The sequence below is a fragment of the Pristis pectinata genome, chromosome 12 (genome assembly GCF_009764475.1).
Source record: "Pristis pectinata isolate sPriPec2 chromosome 12, sPriPec2.1.pri, whole genome shotgun sequence".
NCBI lineage: Eukaryota > Metazoa > Chordata > Chondrichthyes > Rhinopristiformes > Pristidae > Pristis > Pristis pectinata.
In genome coordinates, this window is record NC_067416.1 from 38,209,621 (window position 1) to 38,232,942 (window position 23,322).

Consider the following 23,322-nt stretch of genomic DNA (forward strand, 5'->3'; position numbering starts at 1 on the left):
TTAGCCTTGCTGACAACTTGCTGTATCCTCACATTAGCTTTGTGCTTTGTATACAAGGACACCCAAGTTCCTTTGAATAGTTTCTAAGTATTCAAAACAATTCCCTTTTTCGATTCTTCTGACCAAAACAAATAACCAAGCATTTCCTCACATTGTACTCCATCAGCCACCTTTTACAGGTTCTTTGTGCACTCCTCATACCTTTGCTTTGCATTGTCAGCAGACTTAACCCCTTCATCTAAAAGATTGGTCCCAGATTATAAAGAGCTGAGAGCTCCGCACAAATCCTTGCGGCAATCTAAGAGCCAAACTGATTCTGCTTTTTCTATCCATGCTACCCATCACCAGCCCCAAACCAGCTCTTATTCTGAGTAACCTTTTGTTCGCCGCCTAACTGAATGTCTTTTGAAAATCCAAATATACTATGCACTGCTTGTTAAATACCCACAAAAAATCAGGAAAAAACAGTCCCATATTCTATTTTCCTTTGGTAAAATCATTTTGACTCTACCTAACCAACTTATGACATTCTGGGCATGAATTATCACTTCCCAAATGAGAAATTTCAGCATTTTTCCAATGATAGATGTCATCACAACCAGCCTATGGTGACCTATTTTCTTTGTGGTATCCTTCCTTCTTTGTTTGCCAGTCATTACATTTGTTACATGATATATTTAGACAGTTCTAGGACTTACGGAAATTTGGAAGGTTTTTGGAATGATAGGATAACCCTTTCGAAGAACCAAATGAGGTATATGGTTGCCTGCATCATTGCCAACTTGCTGATAATGACAGATATGGGTCATCTAGATTTATGTTCAACTCATAATGATGAAACAGAACAGACCTTCTCATGCCATAAAATTCAACCAAATAAGGAATATAGGTGCAATCCAACCCATGTACTTGGGCATTCAAGCTCAGCTTGCCAAAAGAGTCAGCTCAAAAAAAGCATGTGATCCTGGGCTTTTATAGACAGAAATAAAGAGTATAAAAGCCAGAAAGTTAAGCTAAACCTATATAAAACATTATTTCTTCTCCAGCTGTAACACTGCATTCAAATTCATGCATCATGCTTTAGTAAGAATTTTAGTGTACAGAACAGATGTACTGGAATGGTTCCAGGAATGACGGTAAGTCTTACAGAATCATTAAGACACAGAAGTCCGTACTGGCTCCTTGTCGAGCAATCCTACCAATCCCACTCCATCACACTTTACCCACAACCTTGCAAATTATTTTCACTTGTGGCAATCTAATACTCTTTTGAAAACTGTAACTGACATGGAAAATGGACTGTAAATAGACTGTAAAGGGCAGGGTTGTTCTCTCTAGAGTGGAGAAACCTGATGGTATATTTGGCTCAGTTGTTTAAAATATCCTAGGGTTTGGACAGAATAAATGTAAGGTTCCTATTTCCAATATTTCTTGATTGGTAAGGTGGTTAAGGGTTATGGGGAGAAGGCAGGAGAATGGGGTTGAGAGAAAAAAAATCAGCCATGATAGAATGGTGGAGCAGACTCAATGGGCTGAATGGCCTAATTCTGCTTCTATGTCTTATGGTCTAATAGCTGAAGGGTTGATAAGGAACGGGCATAGATTTAAAGTGATCGCCAAGAGAACCTCAGGTGGTTTGAGAAAAACCTTTTTTCCCCCACATAACTAGCAGCTGGGATACAAAGTGTACTGCCTGATAATACTGTGGAACCAAATTCAATTGTAAATGTAAGAGGAAAGAAAAATATCCAAGGGAATGGGAGAAGAGCAGATGTGATGAACTGGATTGTTGTACAGAAGAGTCAGTCCAGATTCAAAGGACTGAAAGATATCCTGAGTTGAAGGATTCTACAATTCCATTAAACTGAAATGGATTTAGAAAAAAAGATGTGTGTTCCTTTATTGTCAATGCTGCATTTTAAAAGACATGCTGTAAAGCTCAGCTCCCAGTGAGAAGCCTTGCTTCAGAGGAGCACAGTTTAGCGAAGATAATATGATCCCATCAATTGCCTTAGCTATTTGACCAAATAGCCTTGACAATTAAGAAACACAGTCCAATTGGTAAAAGGCTTTGCTGCTTTATAAAGACAAGTTCCTAAAAGGAACTTCAATGATTGTGGTTGAGGGATAAACATTTGGCAGAGTATTATGAGAACTGCCCCACTCTTCTTCAAATAGTGTCATGGAGTTTTCTATGTTAACCTAAAATAGCAGATGAAGGCCTTCGCTTAACATCCCTTGCAAATGATAGCAGCTATGACAATTCAGGGCTTCTTCAGTACTCCAATGGAGTGACAATTGAGATTACGTGTTCATACCTCTTTGCAGTATCCTCTGCAAGATCCCTACCAGGATGAATGATGAGGGAAACAGTCTTTTATTCCATGAAAGTAAGTGTGCAGGCTGGCTACAGACAACATGTGCAAATATCTTGAACTTAAATTAAAAGATCCTGCGTGGCCCTCCAAGACTCATTTATTTTTAATTGATAAATGTGCACAATATTGAAGACAAGAAGAACAATGGAATGAAGTTACCTCAGTTGCAATGCTCTGACTTGCCCCATTGTCAAGAAGAAATTTTACAACTTCCAGGTGATTCTCCTGAGCAGCCATATATAAAGGAGTGAAGCCATTCTGCAAAAGAAAGAAAAAATATTTTCACATTTGGGAAAAAGTACAATTATTTTTTTCAATTTACAAATGTTTACGCTGGTCCCTTCTTCTTAAAGAATAACTTGGCCCTAAAGGCAACTGCTTTTCTCTCTCCACTTAAAAGGCTTTTTACTATCACTCTCCTCCACCTGTTTCAACTTGTTCACACATTGAACAAGATCTGTACACTCCAGATCTTAACCTGAACTTCAGAGTGGGCAAGTGAGAAGATGCAAAGAGCCCTCGGGGCCTTAAGATCAAGATCTAGTGGGAAGGTAGCAAGATTAGAGGGTATAAATGGGCCACATTCATTTAGTAGCCTGCCCTATCTCCCAGCCACTCCTCTACCAGGTAAAATCTAGGTTAGAACATTCAAAAGCATAACCAATTTTAATCAAAAAGTCACAAAGAGCTACCTTGACAATATTAACGGGTGTCCTATATCTGATATAGTTCTGATGAAGGGTCTCGACCCAAAATGTTGACTGTTTACTTCCCTCCATGGATGCTGCGTGACCTGCAGAGTTCCTCCAGCGTCTTGTGTGTGTTGCTTCAGATTCCAGCATCTGCAGAACCTCTTGTGTCTCCTGTGTCTGAAAGCCCTTCAATTGCTGCCCAGGCAACAGGTGTGTGCAAGGGCTGACTGTCCCCAATCTGAATCCATGGTGAATATACAGAAAACCAAGGTATATAGTCTCTTAAGTTCCTTTCTACATAATTCGTACTGATGAATACTCTGTGTGTGCTGACAGGCACAAGCAAGCAGGAAAAATCATGGAGGAAGTAAGGTGCAGAACCACTTAGGACCAAAATGGAGCAAAATGATTGATGGCTATTTCTCTTGCATGCTGCACCAATTTTGCGGTGCTATTTGGGACTCAGGCAGAGTAAAACTTCCCCTTTTAATTCCTATGGAAATACATGTGCTAAGAATATATTTTTTTGTTATCAAAAACATTTGTGGAATAGCAAAGAGTTTTGTTACTATAACCAGACTTAATTATCTTTAAGTTATTCTCATTTTACTGATATCCAGATAATTGATGTTGGTCTTCCAATTTAAATATTATTTTTTCTTCTACCATATTACTTAACCATCTCTATTTATGTCCTCCAATGTGTGAAGGGCATTATATTCAAGGCAAAACTGTAATCTTAATATAGTCTCTGCATGTGAGATGTGAAACTCAGCAAGCTTATTTTTCTTCATTTTTATGTAAAGCCAATCTTCCATTAATAGAAAGTGAAACATCTGATTGTGGATGTACTGGTCAATCAAAAGCATTCCTAGCCTCATTTCAAGTCAAAACCCATTTGCTTTGAGGCCACCTTGTGAAGCTGAGATCCCTCATTAAGCATTCAGAACATGCAACAGTGCAGTTAGTCAGACACAGGCAAACTGATCCAAAGATCTAGGGTTGTACACGTTCTCAGTGCTTCTTAAATGGCTTTTATCCACAGGATGCTGGGTCGAGTAGGTTTTGGAGCCAACTTTCTGCATTGGCCAGCAAAATAAACACAGCCAAGACCATAATTTTTGAAGTCTTTTAATATTTTAATTTTCCAGTAAATACAACTGCTCCAGCATGTACGAGAGAAAGAAAAGGACAATACACTTTGATTATTGTCATGTAGTATCAGGAAGGGGCAGAGTGTGCAAATATAAGAGGGCACCAACAAATTGTCAGAGTAACAAAAAATGATTAGGTAAAATTAAAGCCTCTTTCTTTACATGTGGCATTCATAACTAGCAGATGAGTATGAGCAAAATTAGAAATAAATGGGTATGATCTGACAGCCATTACAGAGACAAGATCGTGAGGTGACTAAGGCTGGGGACTGAATATTCTGGGGTACTTAACATTTTAGAAGAAAAAAGAAAAAGAAAAAGGAGGTGGCATAGCTCTGTTGATAAGGGTTGAGATCTTGATAGTGATAGTAGCTCAGAAGCTTAAGATGTAAAGTCAATTTTGGTATTGGTATTGGTTTATTATTGTCAAAGCTTGATGGAGGTAAAGAAAATAATAAAGGTAATGAGTCGCTGGTGGGTGTGGTATGTACCTCCCTTAATTATATTGTTAGACAGAATAAAAATCAAGAAATAATTGGGGGTTTGTAGGAAAGGATCTGCAATAATCAAAGGCAATTTTCAATTATCATATAGATTGAACAAATCAAATTGGCAAGGGTAGCCTTGAGGACAAGTTCATAGACTGTATTTCAGGATTGTTTCTTGACCAACATATTCAGGAACCCATCAGAGTATTCTAGATCAGGTACTGTGTGAAGACCCAAGATTAATCAATTATCTCATAGCAAACATTCTCCTCAGAAAGAGTAACTGTAGTAAGGCAGAATTTATAATTTAGTTTGAGGCTGAGAAACGCAGGTCTGAAACTAGGATCCTAAACTTAAATAAAAGCAATCGCAAAGGTATGAAGACACAGTTGGCTAATGTGGACTGGAAAACTAGATTAAACTGTAAGACAATAAATCAGCAGAGGCAGACATTTATGGATATATTTCATAAATCTCAGCAAAGATGAAGACGAAAGACTTGAGAAGGATAAACCATACATGGTTAACTAAGAAAGTTAAAGATAGTATCAAATTGAAAGAATAAGTATTTAATATTATGAAGATAAGTGGCAGGCCAGTGGATTAGAACATCTTTAAGAAAGAATAAACTACTATAAAGGGTGAGCAGAACGAGAATGAAATTAGCAAGAATTATGAAAAAAGACAATAAGAGCTTCTGCAGTTATATAAAAGGGAATGATGGTTGAAGTAAATGTTGGCCCTTTAGAGAATGAGACTGGGAAATTAACAATGGAAAACAGAAAAATAACAGAGATTCTAAATAATTATTTTGGAATGGTCTTCATGTCAGAGAACACTAAAAACATTCCAATAATAATAATGATCAAGGGGCTATGGGGAAGGAGGAACTTAAAACAACCATGATCACTAGAAAAAATAATTCTAGGCAAACTAAAGCCCAGCAAGTTGCCTGCACCTAAGGTCTTAGAGGGAGTGGCTGCTGAGATCTACCAAAATTCTCCATCCACTATTCAATAAAGGCGGGAATTAAAAAGGAGGAAAACATAGGCCAGTGAGCCTATGAATCCATTATTCAGGGGTATTTAGAAAATCATAAGAAAATAAAAGCAAAATCAACAGTAGTTCTATGAAAGGAAAATCATGAACTTGTTAGAGTTCTTTGAGGATGTAACCAACAGCATGGATAAAAGGAAGTGAGATGTATTTGAATTTGTAAAATGCATAAGAGTGCACAATTTGGGGGCAATGTGTTGACACAGATGGGGGAGTGGTCAACAGAAAACAGAATCAGAATAAGTGGATCATTTTGAGAATGGCAATCAATAACTTGTGGGGTGCCACTGGGACCATTGCTGGGGCCTCAATAATTTATTGCCCACATTGATAATTTTGATGAAGGGACTGAGTATACTGGAGCCAGATCTGCTGAATATACAAAAATGGGTGGGTTAGCAAGTTGTGTGGGAAGGTCCTTATTGGGATATGGATAGGTTAAGTGAGTGAGAAGTTGGCAAATGGAGTCTAATGTGCAAAAATGTTATTCACTTGAGAAGGAATAATGATATAGTAAACTACTATTTAAATAGTGAGGCTATAAAATCAGATCAGATCAGATCAGATATCCTTATTAGTCACATGTACATCGAAACACACAGTGAAATGCATCTTTTGCGTAGAGTGTTCTGAGGGCAGCCCGCAAGTGTCGCCACGCTTCCGGCACCAACATAGCATGCCCACAACTTCCCAACCCGTACGTCTTTGGAACGTGGGAGGAAACCGGAGCACCCGGCGGAAACCCATGCAGACATGGGGAGAACATACAAACTCCTTACAGACAGCAGCAGGAATTGAACCCGGATCACTGGCAATTTGGGGATCCTAATGCATGAAACACCAATGCAGGAAACAATTAGGAAGGCTAATGGAACGTTGGCCTTTATTACAAGAGGCATGGAATACAGAAGTCAGGAGGTTTTTAATGCAACTTCGCAGGGTTCTGGGAAGACCACACCTGCAGTACCGTATACAGTTTTGTTTTCAACATTTAAGCAAGGATGTGCTTGCATTGGAGATGGCGCAGAGGTTGAATCCTGGAATGAAGAGGTTGATATATGAAGAAAGGTTGAGCAGGATGGGCCCAAGCTCTGAAGGGAATTCTGTGGGGAAATGACAGAGTAGATGCCGAGATGACATTTCCCTGGTGGGAATATTAGAAGTAGGGGGCATGGTTTCAGAATAAGAGCTTGCCCATTTCATCGGGAATTGGGAGAAATTTCTTCTTTCAGAGAATCGTGAATTTTTTGCAATGCCCTACCGCAGAGAACTGAGGCAGAATCATTGGATATATTCAAGGCAGAGATCAAAAGACACTTAAGACTATCAGGGAGTGAAGAGGTATGGGGAGAGAGCAGGAAAGTGACCAAGAATGGCAAGTCAGGCTGTCTGGAGTACTTCTGCTCCTGTTTCACATGTTCTTACATTAAGAAGAGTAACGGTATCTCTAACTGAATACAACGTTCAAGACAAAGGAACAGGAGACCATTCACCCCTGGGTCTGCTCCACATTCAATTGGATTATAGATTATCTGCATCTTAACTTATGCATCCTCCTGGGAAGTGGTAACAGGGAACATATAAAATAATAACAGTCAACTACAATTTATGCAAGGGAAACCATGTCTGACAAGTCCATAAGAGTTTGTTAGCAACTGTTCATTGCAGAGTAGATAAAGGTGAACCAGTTGACATCATGTATTATCAGAAGGCTTTTATTAAAGTCCCATACAAGATACTATTAAACAGAATTAGAGTGGATGGTATTGGGAGTAATACACTGGCATGGATTGAAAATTGGTTAATGAAAAGAAAACAGAGTAGAAATAAATGAGTTATTGCTAGAGATTTGGTGCTGGGACTACAACCATTCACGATCTATATCAATCATTTTGATGAGGTGATAAAATGTAATATATCCAGGTTTGCCAATGGTGTAGAGCAGGGTGAGCTGAGAGGGACGCAGAGTGGCTTCAGGGAGATACGGATAGGTTCAGTGATTGGGCGAGGAAACGCAGTTGGAAAATGCAGTGCAGAGGTCACTCACTTGGACGAAAGAAAGAAACAAAAAGTACTTATAAATGTTGAGAGTTTGAAAGGTGCTTGAAGGAGATCTGGCTTCTTAAATCACTTAAAGTTAATATGCAGGTTCAGTGGGCAATTTATGCAAGTGGATTTGAGTACAAGAGTTGAGACGTCTTGCAGCAATTATACAGGACTCTAATAAGACTAGATCTGGAAATATTGTGTGCAGGTTTGGTCTTCCTATCAAAGAAAAAAGTATCCTTGAAATAGAGGAAGTACACCACTGTTTACCAAACTGATTCCTGAGATGGCAAGTTTCTCGTATGAGGAGAGGTTAAACAGACCGGTTTCTACCCCCTTAACTTCATAAGAATGAGGGGTGATCTCATTGAAATGTACAAAATTCGTACAGACTTGACAGGATAGATACAGACTGGGGTGTTCAGAAACAGCAGTTACACTTTCAAAACAAGGGATCAGCTATTCAGAGCAGAGATGAGGAATTTCTACACCCAGAGGCCAATGAATCTTTGGAATTCCCTACCCAAGAGGGCTGTGGAGAGCCAGTCACTGAGTCCACTCAAAATAGATATTGATAAATTTTTACCTCCAAAAGGGAATAAACTAATATGGACATAAGTGCAGGAAAGTGGACATTTAAATATTGACATAAAAAATCAACCATAATCTTACTGAAAGTATATGAATCTTGGTTTTGAAATTTCAAATTGATAGGTTCACCCATTAGAAAACTCTTCTAACATCACCACTGAAAAGCCTGGCTTGAATTTTAATCTTTTGTCATTTATTCCAGACTCCATCAACAGAATAAATAGTTTCTCTTTATCCCATCAAATCCTTTAATCACCCTAAACACCAAAATCATATCAGTGTTAATCATCTCGTACAAGGGAATAGATGTCTAGTTTTTGCAACTTGTCGTAATTTTGTCTTTTTCGCTCTGAAACCAAATCACACGAGTCTACACTGCAAGACCAAATATAAACCAACGAAGACAGAGGTTGTATAGAAGAGATATACGAACGAATGGAATCACTGTTTCCCTGCACCAGGTCCAACCTAATGCAGGTTATTCAGAAGATTCTCTAGTGTACATGCTGGGGGAATTGAAACAATTGTATGCTACACTGTTAGACTACATGAGGAGTCTACTGTTAGCACATGGCTGGGAAAAGACTGAAGAAGAGCAACTAACAATTTGGGAATTCATTCTCTTTAAATAAGTTGCTTGCACCGAATCCACTTCATTACAATTGTACCAATTGGGGTGTCAGCATGGGAACTGGTCAATCATACTGCATCTGCTGGGATACCCGGAATCCGGATTTTCAAAGAATTATAAAATCATAAAAATGTGAACAGACCTTTTAGGCCCACCTTGTTCACGCTGCCCATGAAGCCCATCTACACTGATCCTATTTGCCTGCATTAGGCCTATATCCCTCGATGCTTTTCCTTTCCTGTTCAAATGCTTTTTAAACATTGTAAGTATTCTTTTTTTAATCTTTTTTTCAGTTTTCAGTTATTGGCTTGAGATTTAAAGCTAATGGTCTATTTTAGTGCCAAACAATAGCTGAACTCAGGCTTTAGGAGAAAAAAAACGTGCCTTTTGTCACACAAGTTGTGAGCATCGAAACTCACTGTTATAGTCAGTGTTAAAGATCAATATTCTGGATGAGAGACTCAATGAATTTAGTTGCTGGCACTGTATTAGATAATTACATTGCAACTATATGATCATATAGTATCTGCTCACAAGATGAGATTGATTGCACAGAGTCTGCAAGTGCACATTACTCACATGGTGTGAATTTAATTCTTCACATCTATTTTCAAATGTGTGGCTATGTGTTTATGACGTGTCTCCTCTGTGTTTCAGCCTACCCATAAATTTACATTTTAAATAAATTTATAGAAAGCCTCAATTAACTATGTTACTGAATTGATCTGTTCAAAAACTTGACTCATTCATATTGCCATTTCTGCATGATCTGTCCTTCTGCTTTCAGTATATGTTCCAGTGTTTTGGCTTGAATGACAAAAATTCACCTTTGGAAAAGCATCACCAACTTTAGAAATAAATTTGTTCTCTCTCATGAGAAAACAACTTTAAATCATGTAAATTTAAAAGTGATAAAGAAAATGCATATTCCTGGCCTGTGATTACATCCAAAGAGACAGAATAATTGATTGGAAGCTCATAACTTCCCAGTACGGTAGAGATCACATCATTTACCAATGAAATTTTAATACAAATAAGTTCAGACATTTTATGTACACACACATGCACGCACAGTCACACATATCTACAGCGACGAACATTTTGGTTTAAATCTTACCTGTGACTGCGCATTGATATTTGCACCATTTGTTACTAGGACATGGACAACCTCTGCTTGTCCAGCTAATGACGCAATATGTAGGGCAGTATTTCCTTTCTGAAAACAAAAGGTAAAGGCATATCAGTAATTAATGGTGTGAACCTGGTGCACTCAGATCAGAGGAAAAAAATGCAAAGTGAGTGAGATTACAGGCATTATCTTGGTTTACCTGGATCTGTGGCAGACTAAACAATAAGAATTGGTTGTTATGGTTATAAAACAATTCCATTATTTCTATATCAGGGGGTTCCAGGATAATAGGTTTTGATCCAGGTGTGTTTTAGTCCTTTTACAACTAACTCCATAGTTCCAAAGGCTAAGTCTACATACATACTTCCAAAAGTCTCCAAACTTAAGTTGAGCTCAGCTGCGAAATCATAAAGGACTAAATTAGTCCTAATGCATTAAAGACAAATACTGATTGCACGAAGCATACATTGAGATTTAAGAAGAGGTCAGTCTGGCTCTGGGATGATTTCCTTCAATAATGAACAAATCTTGTACACCAAATTGCTATATTATCTAGTTGCACATCCTTTCAACTCCCCTTCCCATTCCTAAACCCCAACCTGTCTGTCCTCAGCCTTTTTCACTGCTATGGTGAGGCCAAATACAAGCTAGAAGAACAGAACCTCATTCTCCACTTGGGTAGCCTGCAGCCCAAAGGTATGAACATTGAATTTTCCGCTTTCAGGTAATCCACTCCCACTGTTTTTCTTTCCTGCTCCCATCAGTCTACCCAGGGTCTCTCTCCCTTTGTCCACCTTTTCCATTCCTCCCTCCTATTTACCCAAACTCATCACCCTACCCCAACTGGTTCCATCTGTCCATCTTCCACTTATCTATCTGGGTTTCTTTTGCCTTGGTTCACCTTTCCTATTCCCTCCCCTCATTCCATCTGCCTATCATCCTTCCTTTATCTGGTTACACCTATTACCTACCAAGCCCTCTCACCCCTCCATCTCACTTCTCCATACTGACCCTCTTCCCTCTAAGTCCTTATGCAGGGTCCCGACCTGAAATGTTGACCATTTCTTTGCATCCACAGATGCTGCTCAACCTGTTGAGTTCTTTCAGTGGTTTATTTTTTGCTCCAGATTCTAGCATCTGCAGTGGCTTGTGTCTCCAAATTGCTAGATTATGTTTGGTTTATTTAAGTTAATTTGAGGTTAGAAGCCAGCCCTTCTATGAATTGAAATGCACAATGCTTGATCTATCAAATAATGTACAGTAATGACCTCCAACTTATATAATGGCAATAAACCAGGCGATTCATTAAGTCAGCTGACTGGGCTGAGTGGGTCCTAGCTATTGCATGAGACAGCCAGAAAATAACAGACTGGTAGGCGGCGATCAGTCCAAAAGCCTAAGACAATGAAGGAATAAATTATCAAAGACTTGTACCAATTTCAACGACTGGCCTATTGCAACCCCCCTGCACTTACCGACAAATGACATAATAATAGCTACAATGGGTTTAGATCGAATTACTTTGGGACTGGTCCAATGAGTTCTTGTTTACGTAAGAGTAACAAAGAATGGATTACACAGTTCGATGTTTATAGCACACGTAGGAACACAACAAGAGCAAACCATTCAGTCCTTGGAATATGATGCACCATTCAATTTTATCACAGCTGATCTGTGTCTTAATACACAATTATCTGTCATAGGCCCAAATCCTTTGACAGTCATTTTTTTTTAAGATCAAAAACACATTGTCTTAAAATTTCAAGTCCACATACAGTCCTTAGCTTAAGGTTAGTGGTACAAAATATAGTGTAATCTATCAAAACTGTAATTGAAAAATATCTACTAAGCAAAGATATTGTTGAGCAAACAGCAAAATGAAAAGTCACACATGATCAATGTTAATAAATTCTTTCAAGTTGTATTTGCAAGGGTAGACAAATAATGTTGTTGATGTAAGTACCATGTGATAAAGTACCACGTAGTCAATTTGTAACTGAGGTCAGGTCACATGGTGTCAGGGAGCAGGTAGCTGAATGGACATCAAGGTTGTTATGAAGATGATTCCCAGAGTGAAAGGGCTGACATACGAGGAGCATTTGTCGGCTCTTGGACTGTATTCTTTGGAGTACAGAAGAATGAGAGGGGACCTCATAGAAACATTTCAAATGTTGAAAGGACTGGACAGAGCAGATGTGGCTAAGTTGTTTTCCATGGTGGGTGAGTCCAGGACAAGAGGGCATAGTCTTAGAATTAGAGGGTACCCATTCAGAACAGAGATGCAGAGAAATTTCTTTAGCCAGAGGGTTGTGGATTTATGGAATTTGTTGCCAGGTACAGCTGTGGAGGCCTGGTCATTGGGGGTGTTTAATGCGGAGATTGATAGGTATCTAATTAGTCAGGGTATCAAGGGATATGGGGAAAAGGTCGGGAATTGGGGCTAGATGGGAGAATAGTTTAGCTCATGGTGAAGTGGCGGAGCAGACTCAATGGGCCGAATGGCCTACTTCTGCTCCTTTGTCTTGTGGTCATTAAACACAAAACAGAGACTCGTGAGTTAAAGACAGGCAAGAACAGTAAAGTGGTGTCCTGCTGAGACTATTGTTTTTCGTGATTTCTAGTAACAATTTGAATTTGGGAATCAGTAGTACAGTTTCTAAATTTGCAATTGAGACCAAATTGGGAGATTTCTATTCAGATTAAATCAGAGATGGCGCATTTTACTTTGAAAAACAGGGCAGCCACATATGACCAAAAATGCAACAGGGTAGAGAGGGGTTCGGGAGTAAAGGTACACAATCCCTGAAAGTAGCAATTCAAGTTAATAAGGTCATCAGAAAAAGTGATTCAAGGAATGGTGTTTATTTCTAGTGGAATAACATTCATGCTAAGCTTGCACAGTACTTCATTTTGACCCTCCTTGTAATATTATGCACAATAGACATGAAAGATTGGAAAGAAATGCAAAATGGTAGCCTGTTGGGATCAGTGCTGGGGCTCCTGTTCTTCATGAGGGGAGATTACACGAAGTATGAAAAAGATTCATAGGGGTAATACTAGAAATAAGTTGGTTATAATTACCCAGAAAAACAATGCTGCCTTACTGGGACTTTTTTTCCCTCAAAGACAATGGTTGGGAGGTGATCTGACAGAGTTTTCCAAATGATGAAGGCATTTGATAGGGTAAAAAGATGAACTCTTTCTACTTGGAGGGCACATAAAAATTAGGAGCTATAAATATAAGATATCACTAATAAATCTAATAGGGAATTCAAGAGAAATGCATTTATTATTGAATGACAACACTGAAATATGTACCAAGGGAAATAGCAAAGTTGCATTAAAGGAAAAATTGGACTAGCATGTGATGGAAAAAACAGAAGGTTAGATGATGAGGGTGGGAGGAATTCCACATGGGACATAAAAAATGGACCAGCTAAATGCCTATTTCTGTGCGCATCCATAGCTACGGAACAGAATGTTTCAAATCACTAGTATAAATATTTCCTGTTTTTGATTCTGAATGGCATAATTCTAATTTTAAAATTATGCCCCCATGTTCTTGACAGAATGATTTCCTCATATCTACCCTAAGGAATTTTTTGAATGTTTTAACTGCCTTGATCAGGCTTCTATACTCAAGGGAATGCAAGCCTCAGGAAGCATGGATCTCATTTAAAAGGAGCTGCTGTGTAGATTTGTTGAATGTTTAATTTTATCAATGAATTTAGGTTGCGATTCAATGTTTTTTTTTAAATGACCAATATGTCTACAATCTTTCCTGTGTAAAGAAATGCAGAAACACTTCACAATTATGTTAATGGCTATTATTTGACACCAAGCCACATAAGGAGATATCAGGTGACCAAAAGCTTGGTCAAAATGACCTGAGCTCCCAGTTACCTGTCAGTTAAATTTTTCACCACACTCCCAACTCTGACCTCTCCATTTTCAGTTCCTAACACTGTTCAACAATGCTCAACATATGCTCGAAGAACACAATCTCATCTTTTGAGACTTTACAGCCACATCATAGCCCTCAGAATTCAACAATAAATCCAACAATTTCAGATAACTAGCCATTTCCAGTTTGTATTAGAATTGGCCAGGTCTGATAAGCAGGCACCTGCCTGTATGGATAACTCAGTTTCTCTCTCCAATGGATGCTGCCTGACCTGATGAGTCAGCATTTTCATTTTTTATTTCCTTTATGCCAACATGTCAAATTAGAAGCTTGAAATGAATAAATTAACTGCAGCGATTCCCATGATTTCTTAGTCTTTTGTATTCTGAACAACAGAAACAGAATCTTAAAGCAGTGACCGGTACAGCGACAGTGAGCACAGGTACTCTTGAATCCCATTTGTGACTTTGGTGAGTGTTTCTTTTAATGCTGTGGCAAGTGTGAAATCTTAATAGGGCTGGGGGAGAGGAGGGGGAAATGGGCCCAGGGTGCTTTCAGACATAAGAGGCAGAAATTTTGGAGGAAACACAATATTGGAGATCTTTGGAGAGGGAAAGAATGTTGCAGAGGATTCCAGAAATGTCAGTGTGATACAAAACCACAATATCTGCATTAGTTTGTTAACTGTGGAATAAACATTGAGCAACAGAATTGGGGAGAATTCTCACATGGCTTTAAAACAGGGTCAGGTTGATTCATAATATAAAATGAACAGAGATTTCAGAGTGATGAGAGATTTAAATAGTACTGCAGTGCTCCTCACAGTCAATTACACTGATTGATTTACATTCCTTTTGGAGATTAATCATAATTCCTGGGCTCCTGACGACTGTTTCCCTCAGTGTATTATTACCACTTCCCCTTCAAAAGATGTGCTGCTCTTCAGGTCACTTCCTGCCTTAATGCCCACACTCAAAAGGGCTTGTTTCAAAGGACAGAAAAAATGTAACTTTCTATTCCCAAATTTACTCTACACTTCATCCAAAACACTTACCATGATCACCTATCTGCTTCCAGAATATGCTAAAATGAATGGCAGCATCCCCTGATTTAGTGTAGGTACTTGAAGGATTTGCATTTTATATAGCATAATTCAGTCGCTTTGGACACTACAAAGCAGTACACTCAATGAAGTATTTTTGAAACACAGGAAGCAAATGTCATTAGAACAGATCCGCTTGTCACATTGATGGGAATTGGTTTGATGTCAATGTACACACAACAGGTTCCCATCGACATGAAACCTAAATTGGTTTTTGTGACATTTTTTGAGGGATAAGCACTAACTGGGACACCAGGAAGAACTGCTCTACTCTTCTGAAGAGCACCATGGTCCACCAAAGAGGGCAGGGAGGTTTCAGCTTGATGTCTCATTCAAAAGATGGCAGTTCCAGTTATCGAATCCAACTATTCTGGATTTTGTGCTCAAATCCCCGAACCTATTGAATCCAATACTTTCTGATGCATCATTAAGTCCCAAAACCTTGGTATTCAGAAACATGAATAAAATTAAGAAGCTGTATTTTAAATAAGGAGTAAAAGTGTACAAGGGACATATATATGATAAAATTTAATCCTTTTTAAAGGAAGAAATTTTGACCTCCCAGTTTATTGCATCTCTTCAAGATCCAAGAAAAAAAAACCGCCTGGACTGTGGCTGGGTGAAAAATATCTCCAGGAACCCAACCTATCTGAAATTTTGAAGCCGTACTATTCTTTACTCTCACTCAAATCCACAAAACATGCAGAGAAGGCATACTGCACCGATACTATAAAGCTTTGCATGATAATGGCTTGTCAATTAGTATTGCACCATTGTGTATACCTCTTCTACTTCTACAGCAATCCCCAAGAATCAGGCACATTCCAGGGACACCAAGAAACCCCTACCTTGTAGGACTTTAGGTTGCTCATTCTTTACACAGCAAGCAATGACACTTGGTCATCCATTGGGAAACTTAGTCAGTTTAAATGATACCAAAGGTGATCAAGAAATCCCTCCTCTCCAATCTCCCCGATTTTCAAAACTCTTCTCTGTCACAATATCAACCGACAGCTCCCTGGACCTCAGTCCCATTAAAACCCACCATCCAAGAATTCACTTCCTCGGCTCCAAGCTACAGATCTCGTAAATGGTCTCTTCTGCTCAGCTATTCTCTCTCTCCTTTTAACATGCTCATGTTTGCCATTCTTATGAAAATTGGAGGGGATTTGTAATCACCAAGTGCATCCTTCTCAAAAGAAAACATACAACTCCCGGAGCAGATGTCCCAGTGTCGGTGGGGCTATGCAAAGAACAAGGAACTTCCCTTTTCTCTCCAGACGCCTTAAACACATTAGCCTGGGAATGGGATCCATTAGCACCTGTCATTTTATGCACAAATCACAAATAAAAGAAATTTAAACTGAATCAAATCATACTAACAACTATTGCAGGGTGAAATCCTGCTGGTAGGGAAATTGGCCCAGACACTTCTGTGCCCAGTTCGCATTTTTCAGCTTTAACTGATTGCGCATCGAATGACATCACAAGTCACGCACCACGTTTCTTCTCTTATTGGCTTAAATAGGAGCTTTTGGATGCAATCTATCACCTTTATTGAACAATCGCAAAAGATGGCATATTGTGGGAGGGACAAGAATGACAGAATATCGTGGATGGGCTGGATTGTCAATTGACAAATCTGCTGGGGAATGCAGATGGCAGAAGGTTGGGTGGGGGCTCCCGTGACAGATCACGGACAGCTGAGGGCAGGGAGAGGTCAGACAGCAAATTGATGGGAAGCGGAGGGTGCAAGGGTGGATGGGTCAGGCAGAAGATCTGTGGAAGTGGGGGGCGGGGGGGTGGATTTTGGTTGGAAGTGAATTGAATGGCCCTTATAACTTCATTACTTCAAATGCTTAGTTACCTGCCCTGACTGCCTTGAAGCCAGCTCAGTAACAGCTGCTTGTCCACGGCCTCCAAATTGTATTTGGCTTTCCAATTCACTGAACTTGATTCTTGCACTCTGTACAAAAGTATACTTACTTGGGCCACATACTTTATCCATTTCATCTGTGCTAATGTTTTTCCTCACAAATTTTGTGTTTAAATATTTTAGTATTCCCTTCATCTGTGGTGCCTTGGTGCCTATTGCATATTCTTTGGTATCTGATTGTAGGTGCAGCATTTTAAACAATGCCAGTGGACTTCAAAGATCTAATCTTAGGGTTCTCTCGTCTTCATTATCTACAATGCTGCTACATGGTGACATCATCCATCAGCCTAATAAATCATATAACAACAGATGGACACCCTGAATCCAGCTCTACCTCTCTCCATTATATTTCTCTATCCTCCTATGACCTCTCTACCGTCAGAATGTTCACTAATGTCTGACATAACTCACAATTGAGAAAAGTATGTCTTGGACCTTACCAGGTTACCTGTAACCTTGGTTCCTCAGTGAGCAGATCAAAGTTCCTAACCTCCATATCCTCTCCATCACAATGCACAGTAGAGCTCCATAACATAAGTAGCCTCCACCCCAACAACAGCCCATTCACTCTCTAAACTTTCATTGTATCTTTCCCTCCATGTCGAGATTATTCCAATGCTTCCCTAGCAATTCTCCTATCTTTCCGAAGTTCCATCTCATCCAAATTTGTGCTCTTCATATTCCCAGATCACACCATTCTAGCATACTTATTACTCACCGGGCTTCACTGGTTCCTGGTACCCGAAGACCATTGATTATCATTCGGTGATTTGTTATTCCAGTTACAAATTGCACAGCCCACTTCAAACTGTCCATTCCTACAAGTCCAGTCTCTCGAGCACTGACAGCGTACCACCAACTGCCATTGACCCAGGCCCTATCCACATTCCCATCACACATCTTTGGTCAAGCTTTTGATCACCCCTTCTACTATCTGCTTCTTTTACTCAGTGTTACTTTTATTTGAACACGCCTCCTTGTAACTGCTTTTGGATTTATTTTTCTTTTTTTTAACTGTGCTTTCTGTTTTGATACACTTATGAATTGCTTCAAGGTTTTTTTTACATTGGCAGGGCATGGTATAGCCATGGCTTTTAATAAAATTATTTAGATCTTAGGGGTAAAGGAATAAAATGGGGAAAAGGACAACACCAGCACCAGACCTACAAGTGCCGGCTTTGCCCTTTTCTTCAGCTGAAGACTCTGCTAGTTTACTCCTGAGCTGTATCCCTTTTTAATGCCACAACCACATTGCCCGTGCCAACAGGTAAAAAAAAGAGGGAAAGTGAAAGGAGCAAGAGGAACAACGAAAGGGAAATAATGAAGTTGAAGGGTGAAAACTAGTGATAATAATGAGTGAAGAGGAAGGGGAAAATGAGAAGAGAAACACCACACCGGAGAGAATGTGGGTGAGAAGGCACGACGCAGAGGAGACTGTTTGTGTTATAACTAACAATGACTTTCTCATTCCAATAAACAAACTGTTGCACTCCCACATAAATTGTGCGTTTAGCCTTCCTGTGTTATAGGCTGACCAGATGTGCAGCCTGTTTGATGACTCACACAATAATATATCTGCATTTGGGAAAACATATCCCTGTTCATATGAAGTCAGTTTTCAAAACTGATCACACTTTGAGAGATTGTTTTTCACAACATGATCAATGACACATTCTGGTATCACACTGGGAAGAGAAAATCCAGAAGATGATCTGGAATTTGCTTTGTCCAACCATAAAAACAATGCAGCCTTGTGTTGTCTCACAGCAAGACCCGAGAATAAGAGAAGGGTACATCAAAACTATGGCAGTCATAGTCTCAGCACTCCATGTGTTGACCGAATTACTGTTAAGTGCTGCTATGATTACTCCTGGTGCAGTGATTTTGTTTGCTCCCTCCAGATCTGCACTCTCCAAGGGTTATGGCCATTGTTTGTACATATTGTCTTACTTTGCACTTCCTGCTCCCACTAGCTACTACATGCTATTCTGTGCAAACAGCACCTCCTCTGTAACATACTCTAAATGGATTCCAGCACTCACAGAAACCAACAATAAAAAGAATTTTTGTTCTCGTAAATATCCTTCTGACATGGAGAATCAAACTTCAATAAGAATGCAGTGAATCTATATTTTAGGGGAAAGAAATCCCTTCAATATCATCATTTATCATATACTCAAGGTGCCTCAAAACACACCAGTGGACAACTTTCGATGCATTGTTCCAAATATGATCAAACAAAAGAAATAATATATTGTGGCGACTCACCGTCTAGTCGGGCGAACCGGCTCGGCAGTCGGGTCGCGCGGCGTCGGAGCGACGAGGCCCAAGATGGCGGCGGGTCTCGTCTTTCCGAGCGACGGGGAGAACCCGCACGCGGGAAAGTCCTGATGACGTAGGACTTACGTCATTGCCGGTTGTTTTGGGCGGGAACATTCTCCCTTAAAGGGCCCGCGCAAGGCGGGAAAATAAATCAGTTCTGTTTGGCAATCCTCCGAGTAGAGTCTTGTTTTATTCCGCGGTAGCAACCGCTACAATATTATCTTTTGGATTTTCTCTTCCCCAGATGATACCAGGATATGACACCCATCACAGGTTTCACACTGTTTCATCAGTCTGAAAACTGGTTTCATTTATATTGGCAAGTGTTCCCCAGTGTTATCAATTCCATTATATTATTATGTGACATCAGTTTCTGTACAATCCAAGAGGTTGGAAGTCAACAGTCTGATAGCACAGAAGGGATGCGGGGACAGAGCTTGGTATGGTCAGTGTATTTGTCCACAAGCGATTCTTCAGACACTTCAATGTATCCTTTTATATCCAATTCCACTGTCCAAATAGGAAATAGAGACTTTGGCTGAGTAATTCATTGTCAACAGTGCAATGCTCTTTGATACTGCAACATCAACCCAAATATTGTGGTCAAGACATCTTGAATTGTCACTCTTCTGATTCAACAATGAAAATACTATCAAATCATTTCTGAAGGCAAGTTCTTTTCCCTAATAGTTCAAAAGGAGAGTGGTCCCATTCTACTCACTGAAGAAACGTGTGGCAACATACAACTGATCAAGCTTTGTCCAAGGCAGCCATGTTGTATTAAGTCATGTGCTTCATACCCACCACCTTACCACAGGATCATAGAATGGTTACAGCACAGAAAAAGGTCATTCAGCCCATCCTGTCAATGCTAGCTCTATTGCAGAGCAACTCACAAGTTGCAACCTCTGGCCCCATCTCTGTCGCCTTGCAAATTTTGCTTCAACATCTACTTATCCAATTCCCTCTTTCAGGCCACAATAGAACCCACCTCCAACACACCTGCAGCAAGATATTTTCAATTTTTGCTTCTAAGGCTCAAGGGCTGCTGGTTATCTTTTTTGCTCCAGCCCTGATTCCTGCAGTCAGTATTCACCTTATGAAATAACTCCACTAATCTTCATTCAGAATTGGAAACACTCACTTGACTTTCTGATATATTCATCACTCTCCATTTTAGGAATTTTCTGCATACCCAAGCATTGAAAATAAATGAGAGGGCAAGTCAAAGACATGGAGTCACTGTTCACAAGGACACCTGAAAGTGCTGAAGAGACGTACATATCGCTCTTCTATTTTCTTGACAATCGGGAAATAACCTGACTAATGCCACAATGATCACGATGAATTATAGATACAAGCCAGAGATCTATTCTTCCATGCAACAGTGAACAGTATTACTGATAAAAGGACTGAGTCATACTCTTACCTTGGTTGCTGCATCCACATTAGCACCTAGCTGGATTAGTTCAGAAACAACTCCTATATGACCTTCCTTCGAAGCAAGATGGAGAGCATTCAACCCATTCTGAAAAAGAACAAACAGGAGAGTGTGATGACGACAGGAATTATGCATAAAAATTCTCAGTTTAAAGGAACATTACAATGACTGGCTTCTGTCAATTACCCTTTATTGTAGGCAAGTGGCAAGAGAATCAAAGGGGAGTTGATGGGCATATCTGAGACAAAATGCATTCCATTCCGAACTCTGCTGTCTTCCTTTTAAAACTGGACCATCCTCATTGGCATTGTGCTTGCTGAATTACATTGGCTCTTGGTTAAGTAATGCCTCCAATTTAAAGTTGTTTTCAAAGCTTGCTTGCTTCCAATCGCCTTCAACCCTCAACCCACAAAGAAGAAGAGGCATCGGTAGAGAATTGATTGACAGACAGGCAACAGGAACGAATGAGTCCTTCTCAGCACGGCAGGGCAGTAACTAGATGGGATATCACAAGGATCAAGCCCTGGATCTCAGCTATTTATAACACACAGCAATCATTGGATTCAGAATGCAATATTTTGAAGTTTGCCAATGATACAAAACTGGATGGGATTATAAATTGTGAGCAGGATGCAAAGAGGTTTCAATGTGACCTGAACAGATTGAGTGAGCAGAAAAAAATATGGTGCATGCAGTATAACATGGATAAACCTATAGTTAACCACTTTGGTAGGAAAAGCAGAAAGGTGGCGCATTACTTAAATATTGCTGGATTGTGAAATACCAAATGTTGAAAAACCTGGCATATTATGTGCAGTTTTGGTCTCCATACCTAAGAAAAGATGTACCTGCCACAGAGGGAGTGCAGTAAAAGTTCACCAGAATGTTTCCTGGGAGACTACTATAAATGGAGAGATCAAGTCGACTACAGTTGTATTCTTTCGAGCCTGTGGAGAGCATAATTCCTCCGTCTGGGGTTTTGAGAATGAGTGGTCACAATCTCAGGTAACAGGACAAAACATGAGGAGAAATGTCTTCACTCAGACAGTGGTGAACCTGTGGAATTCACTACCAAAGAGTGGTGTAAAGCCCAAGTTGCTTAATATCTTTAAGAAAGACACAGATAAATTTGTGGATGCATCAAAGCGTATAGGTAAGTGGGAATATGGCATTGTGATTGATGATCAGCCACAGTCACGTAAAATGAAAGGGCAGGCTCAAGAGGCCAAGTGGCCTATTCTTGCTCCTTCTCAGTCTCACACTTTGCCTGAATATTTATTACTTTGAACAGTAATCCAATAACATAGTGGTGAAAAACATGAAATCATACATAATACTTCTATTCCCAATTCCAAAGTGTAGGGACGTACTTTAAGTAACAGAACTATACTGCTTCACCTCCATGGTAAACACAGCACACAGTTTCCCAGGTGCAGTTGAATTGCATCTTCACAGAAGGTAATGCATCTGACCTCACACTGACTCCATCAATCATCACCCACCTTCATTGACCTACAATTGCTCCCTGACATGTGTCACCTCTATCCTAAACATCTGACACTGGTGCTGTCACTCGTTACTTGACTCTACCTGACCTGCATAGGCTCCATGCCAGTACCTAATGGCTGTGCACGTTAGTGAAGGTGTGGTAGTGAGTAATTAAATTAAAAAATCCACATTTTCATCTTTCAGATCTCTGTGGCCCCAGCCCACTGCAGATCTGCAGTTTTTCCCATCCACACATTGATTCCTGGGATGACACGTGTCCTAGGAGGAGAGATTAAACAGACTGCATCTATGTTCTCGAGCGTTTAGCAGAATGAGTGGTGATCACATTGAAATTTACCAAATTCTTCAAGGACCAGACAAAGTAGATGCAAAGTTGATTTAACCTCTTGGAGGAGAACCTAGAAATGGTGTGGGGAGAGTGGGTGTCACAGTCTCAAACACATCAGACTGCAAGGTAGTCAAGGCATATTGGAATTGGGCAGAAAAGTTGAGTTGAGGAAGATGATCATGCACGATATTACCAAATGTCAGAACAGGGTGTTGTTCATGTTGTTTAATGCTAATTCTATTTATATTCTTGAATAAAAGAGTACATTTGTGATATACCTGATTCAGAACAATATATGGTCCAAGGGAGGTGCACTGCAGTGGCTCTACTATCAGACCCCTATCTGACACAATCTTACGTCACACCCTTATCTGACACAATCTTACGTCACACCCCGATCTGACACAATCTTATATAACACCCCGATCTGACACAATCTTACATCACACCCCTATCTGACACAATCTTACATCACACCCCGACCTGACACAATCTTACATCACACCCCGACCTGACACAATCTTACATCACACCCCGACCTGACACAATCTTACATCACACCCCGACCTGACACAATCTTACATCACACCCCGATCTGACACAATCTTACATCAC

At 39.8% G+C, this 23,322-nt stretch overlaps 1 protein-coding gene across 1 annotated transcript in view; it reads right to left on the reverse strand.

Annotated features, from left to right (window-relative positions):
* The window catches only part of ank3b (ankyrin 3b), a 422,959-nt gene that overhangs the window by 168,130 nt on the left and 231,507 nt on the right, over nt 1–23,322 (reverse strand). Inside the window, exons 3-5 of the mRNA XM_052027524.1 lie at nt 20,859–20,957; nt 10,154–10,252; nt 2,538–2,636 (exon numbers count right to left, since the gene is read on the reverse strand). Coding sequence (XP_051883484.1) covers nt 2,538–2,636; nt 10,154–10,252; nt 20,859–20,957 — 297 coding nt within the window. The remainder of the gene's footprint in view (nt 1–2,537; nt 2,637–10,153; nt 10,253–20,858; nt 20,958–23,322) is intronic.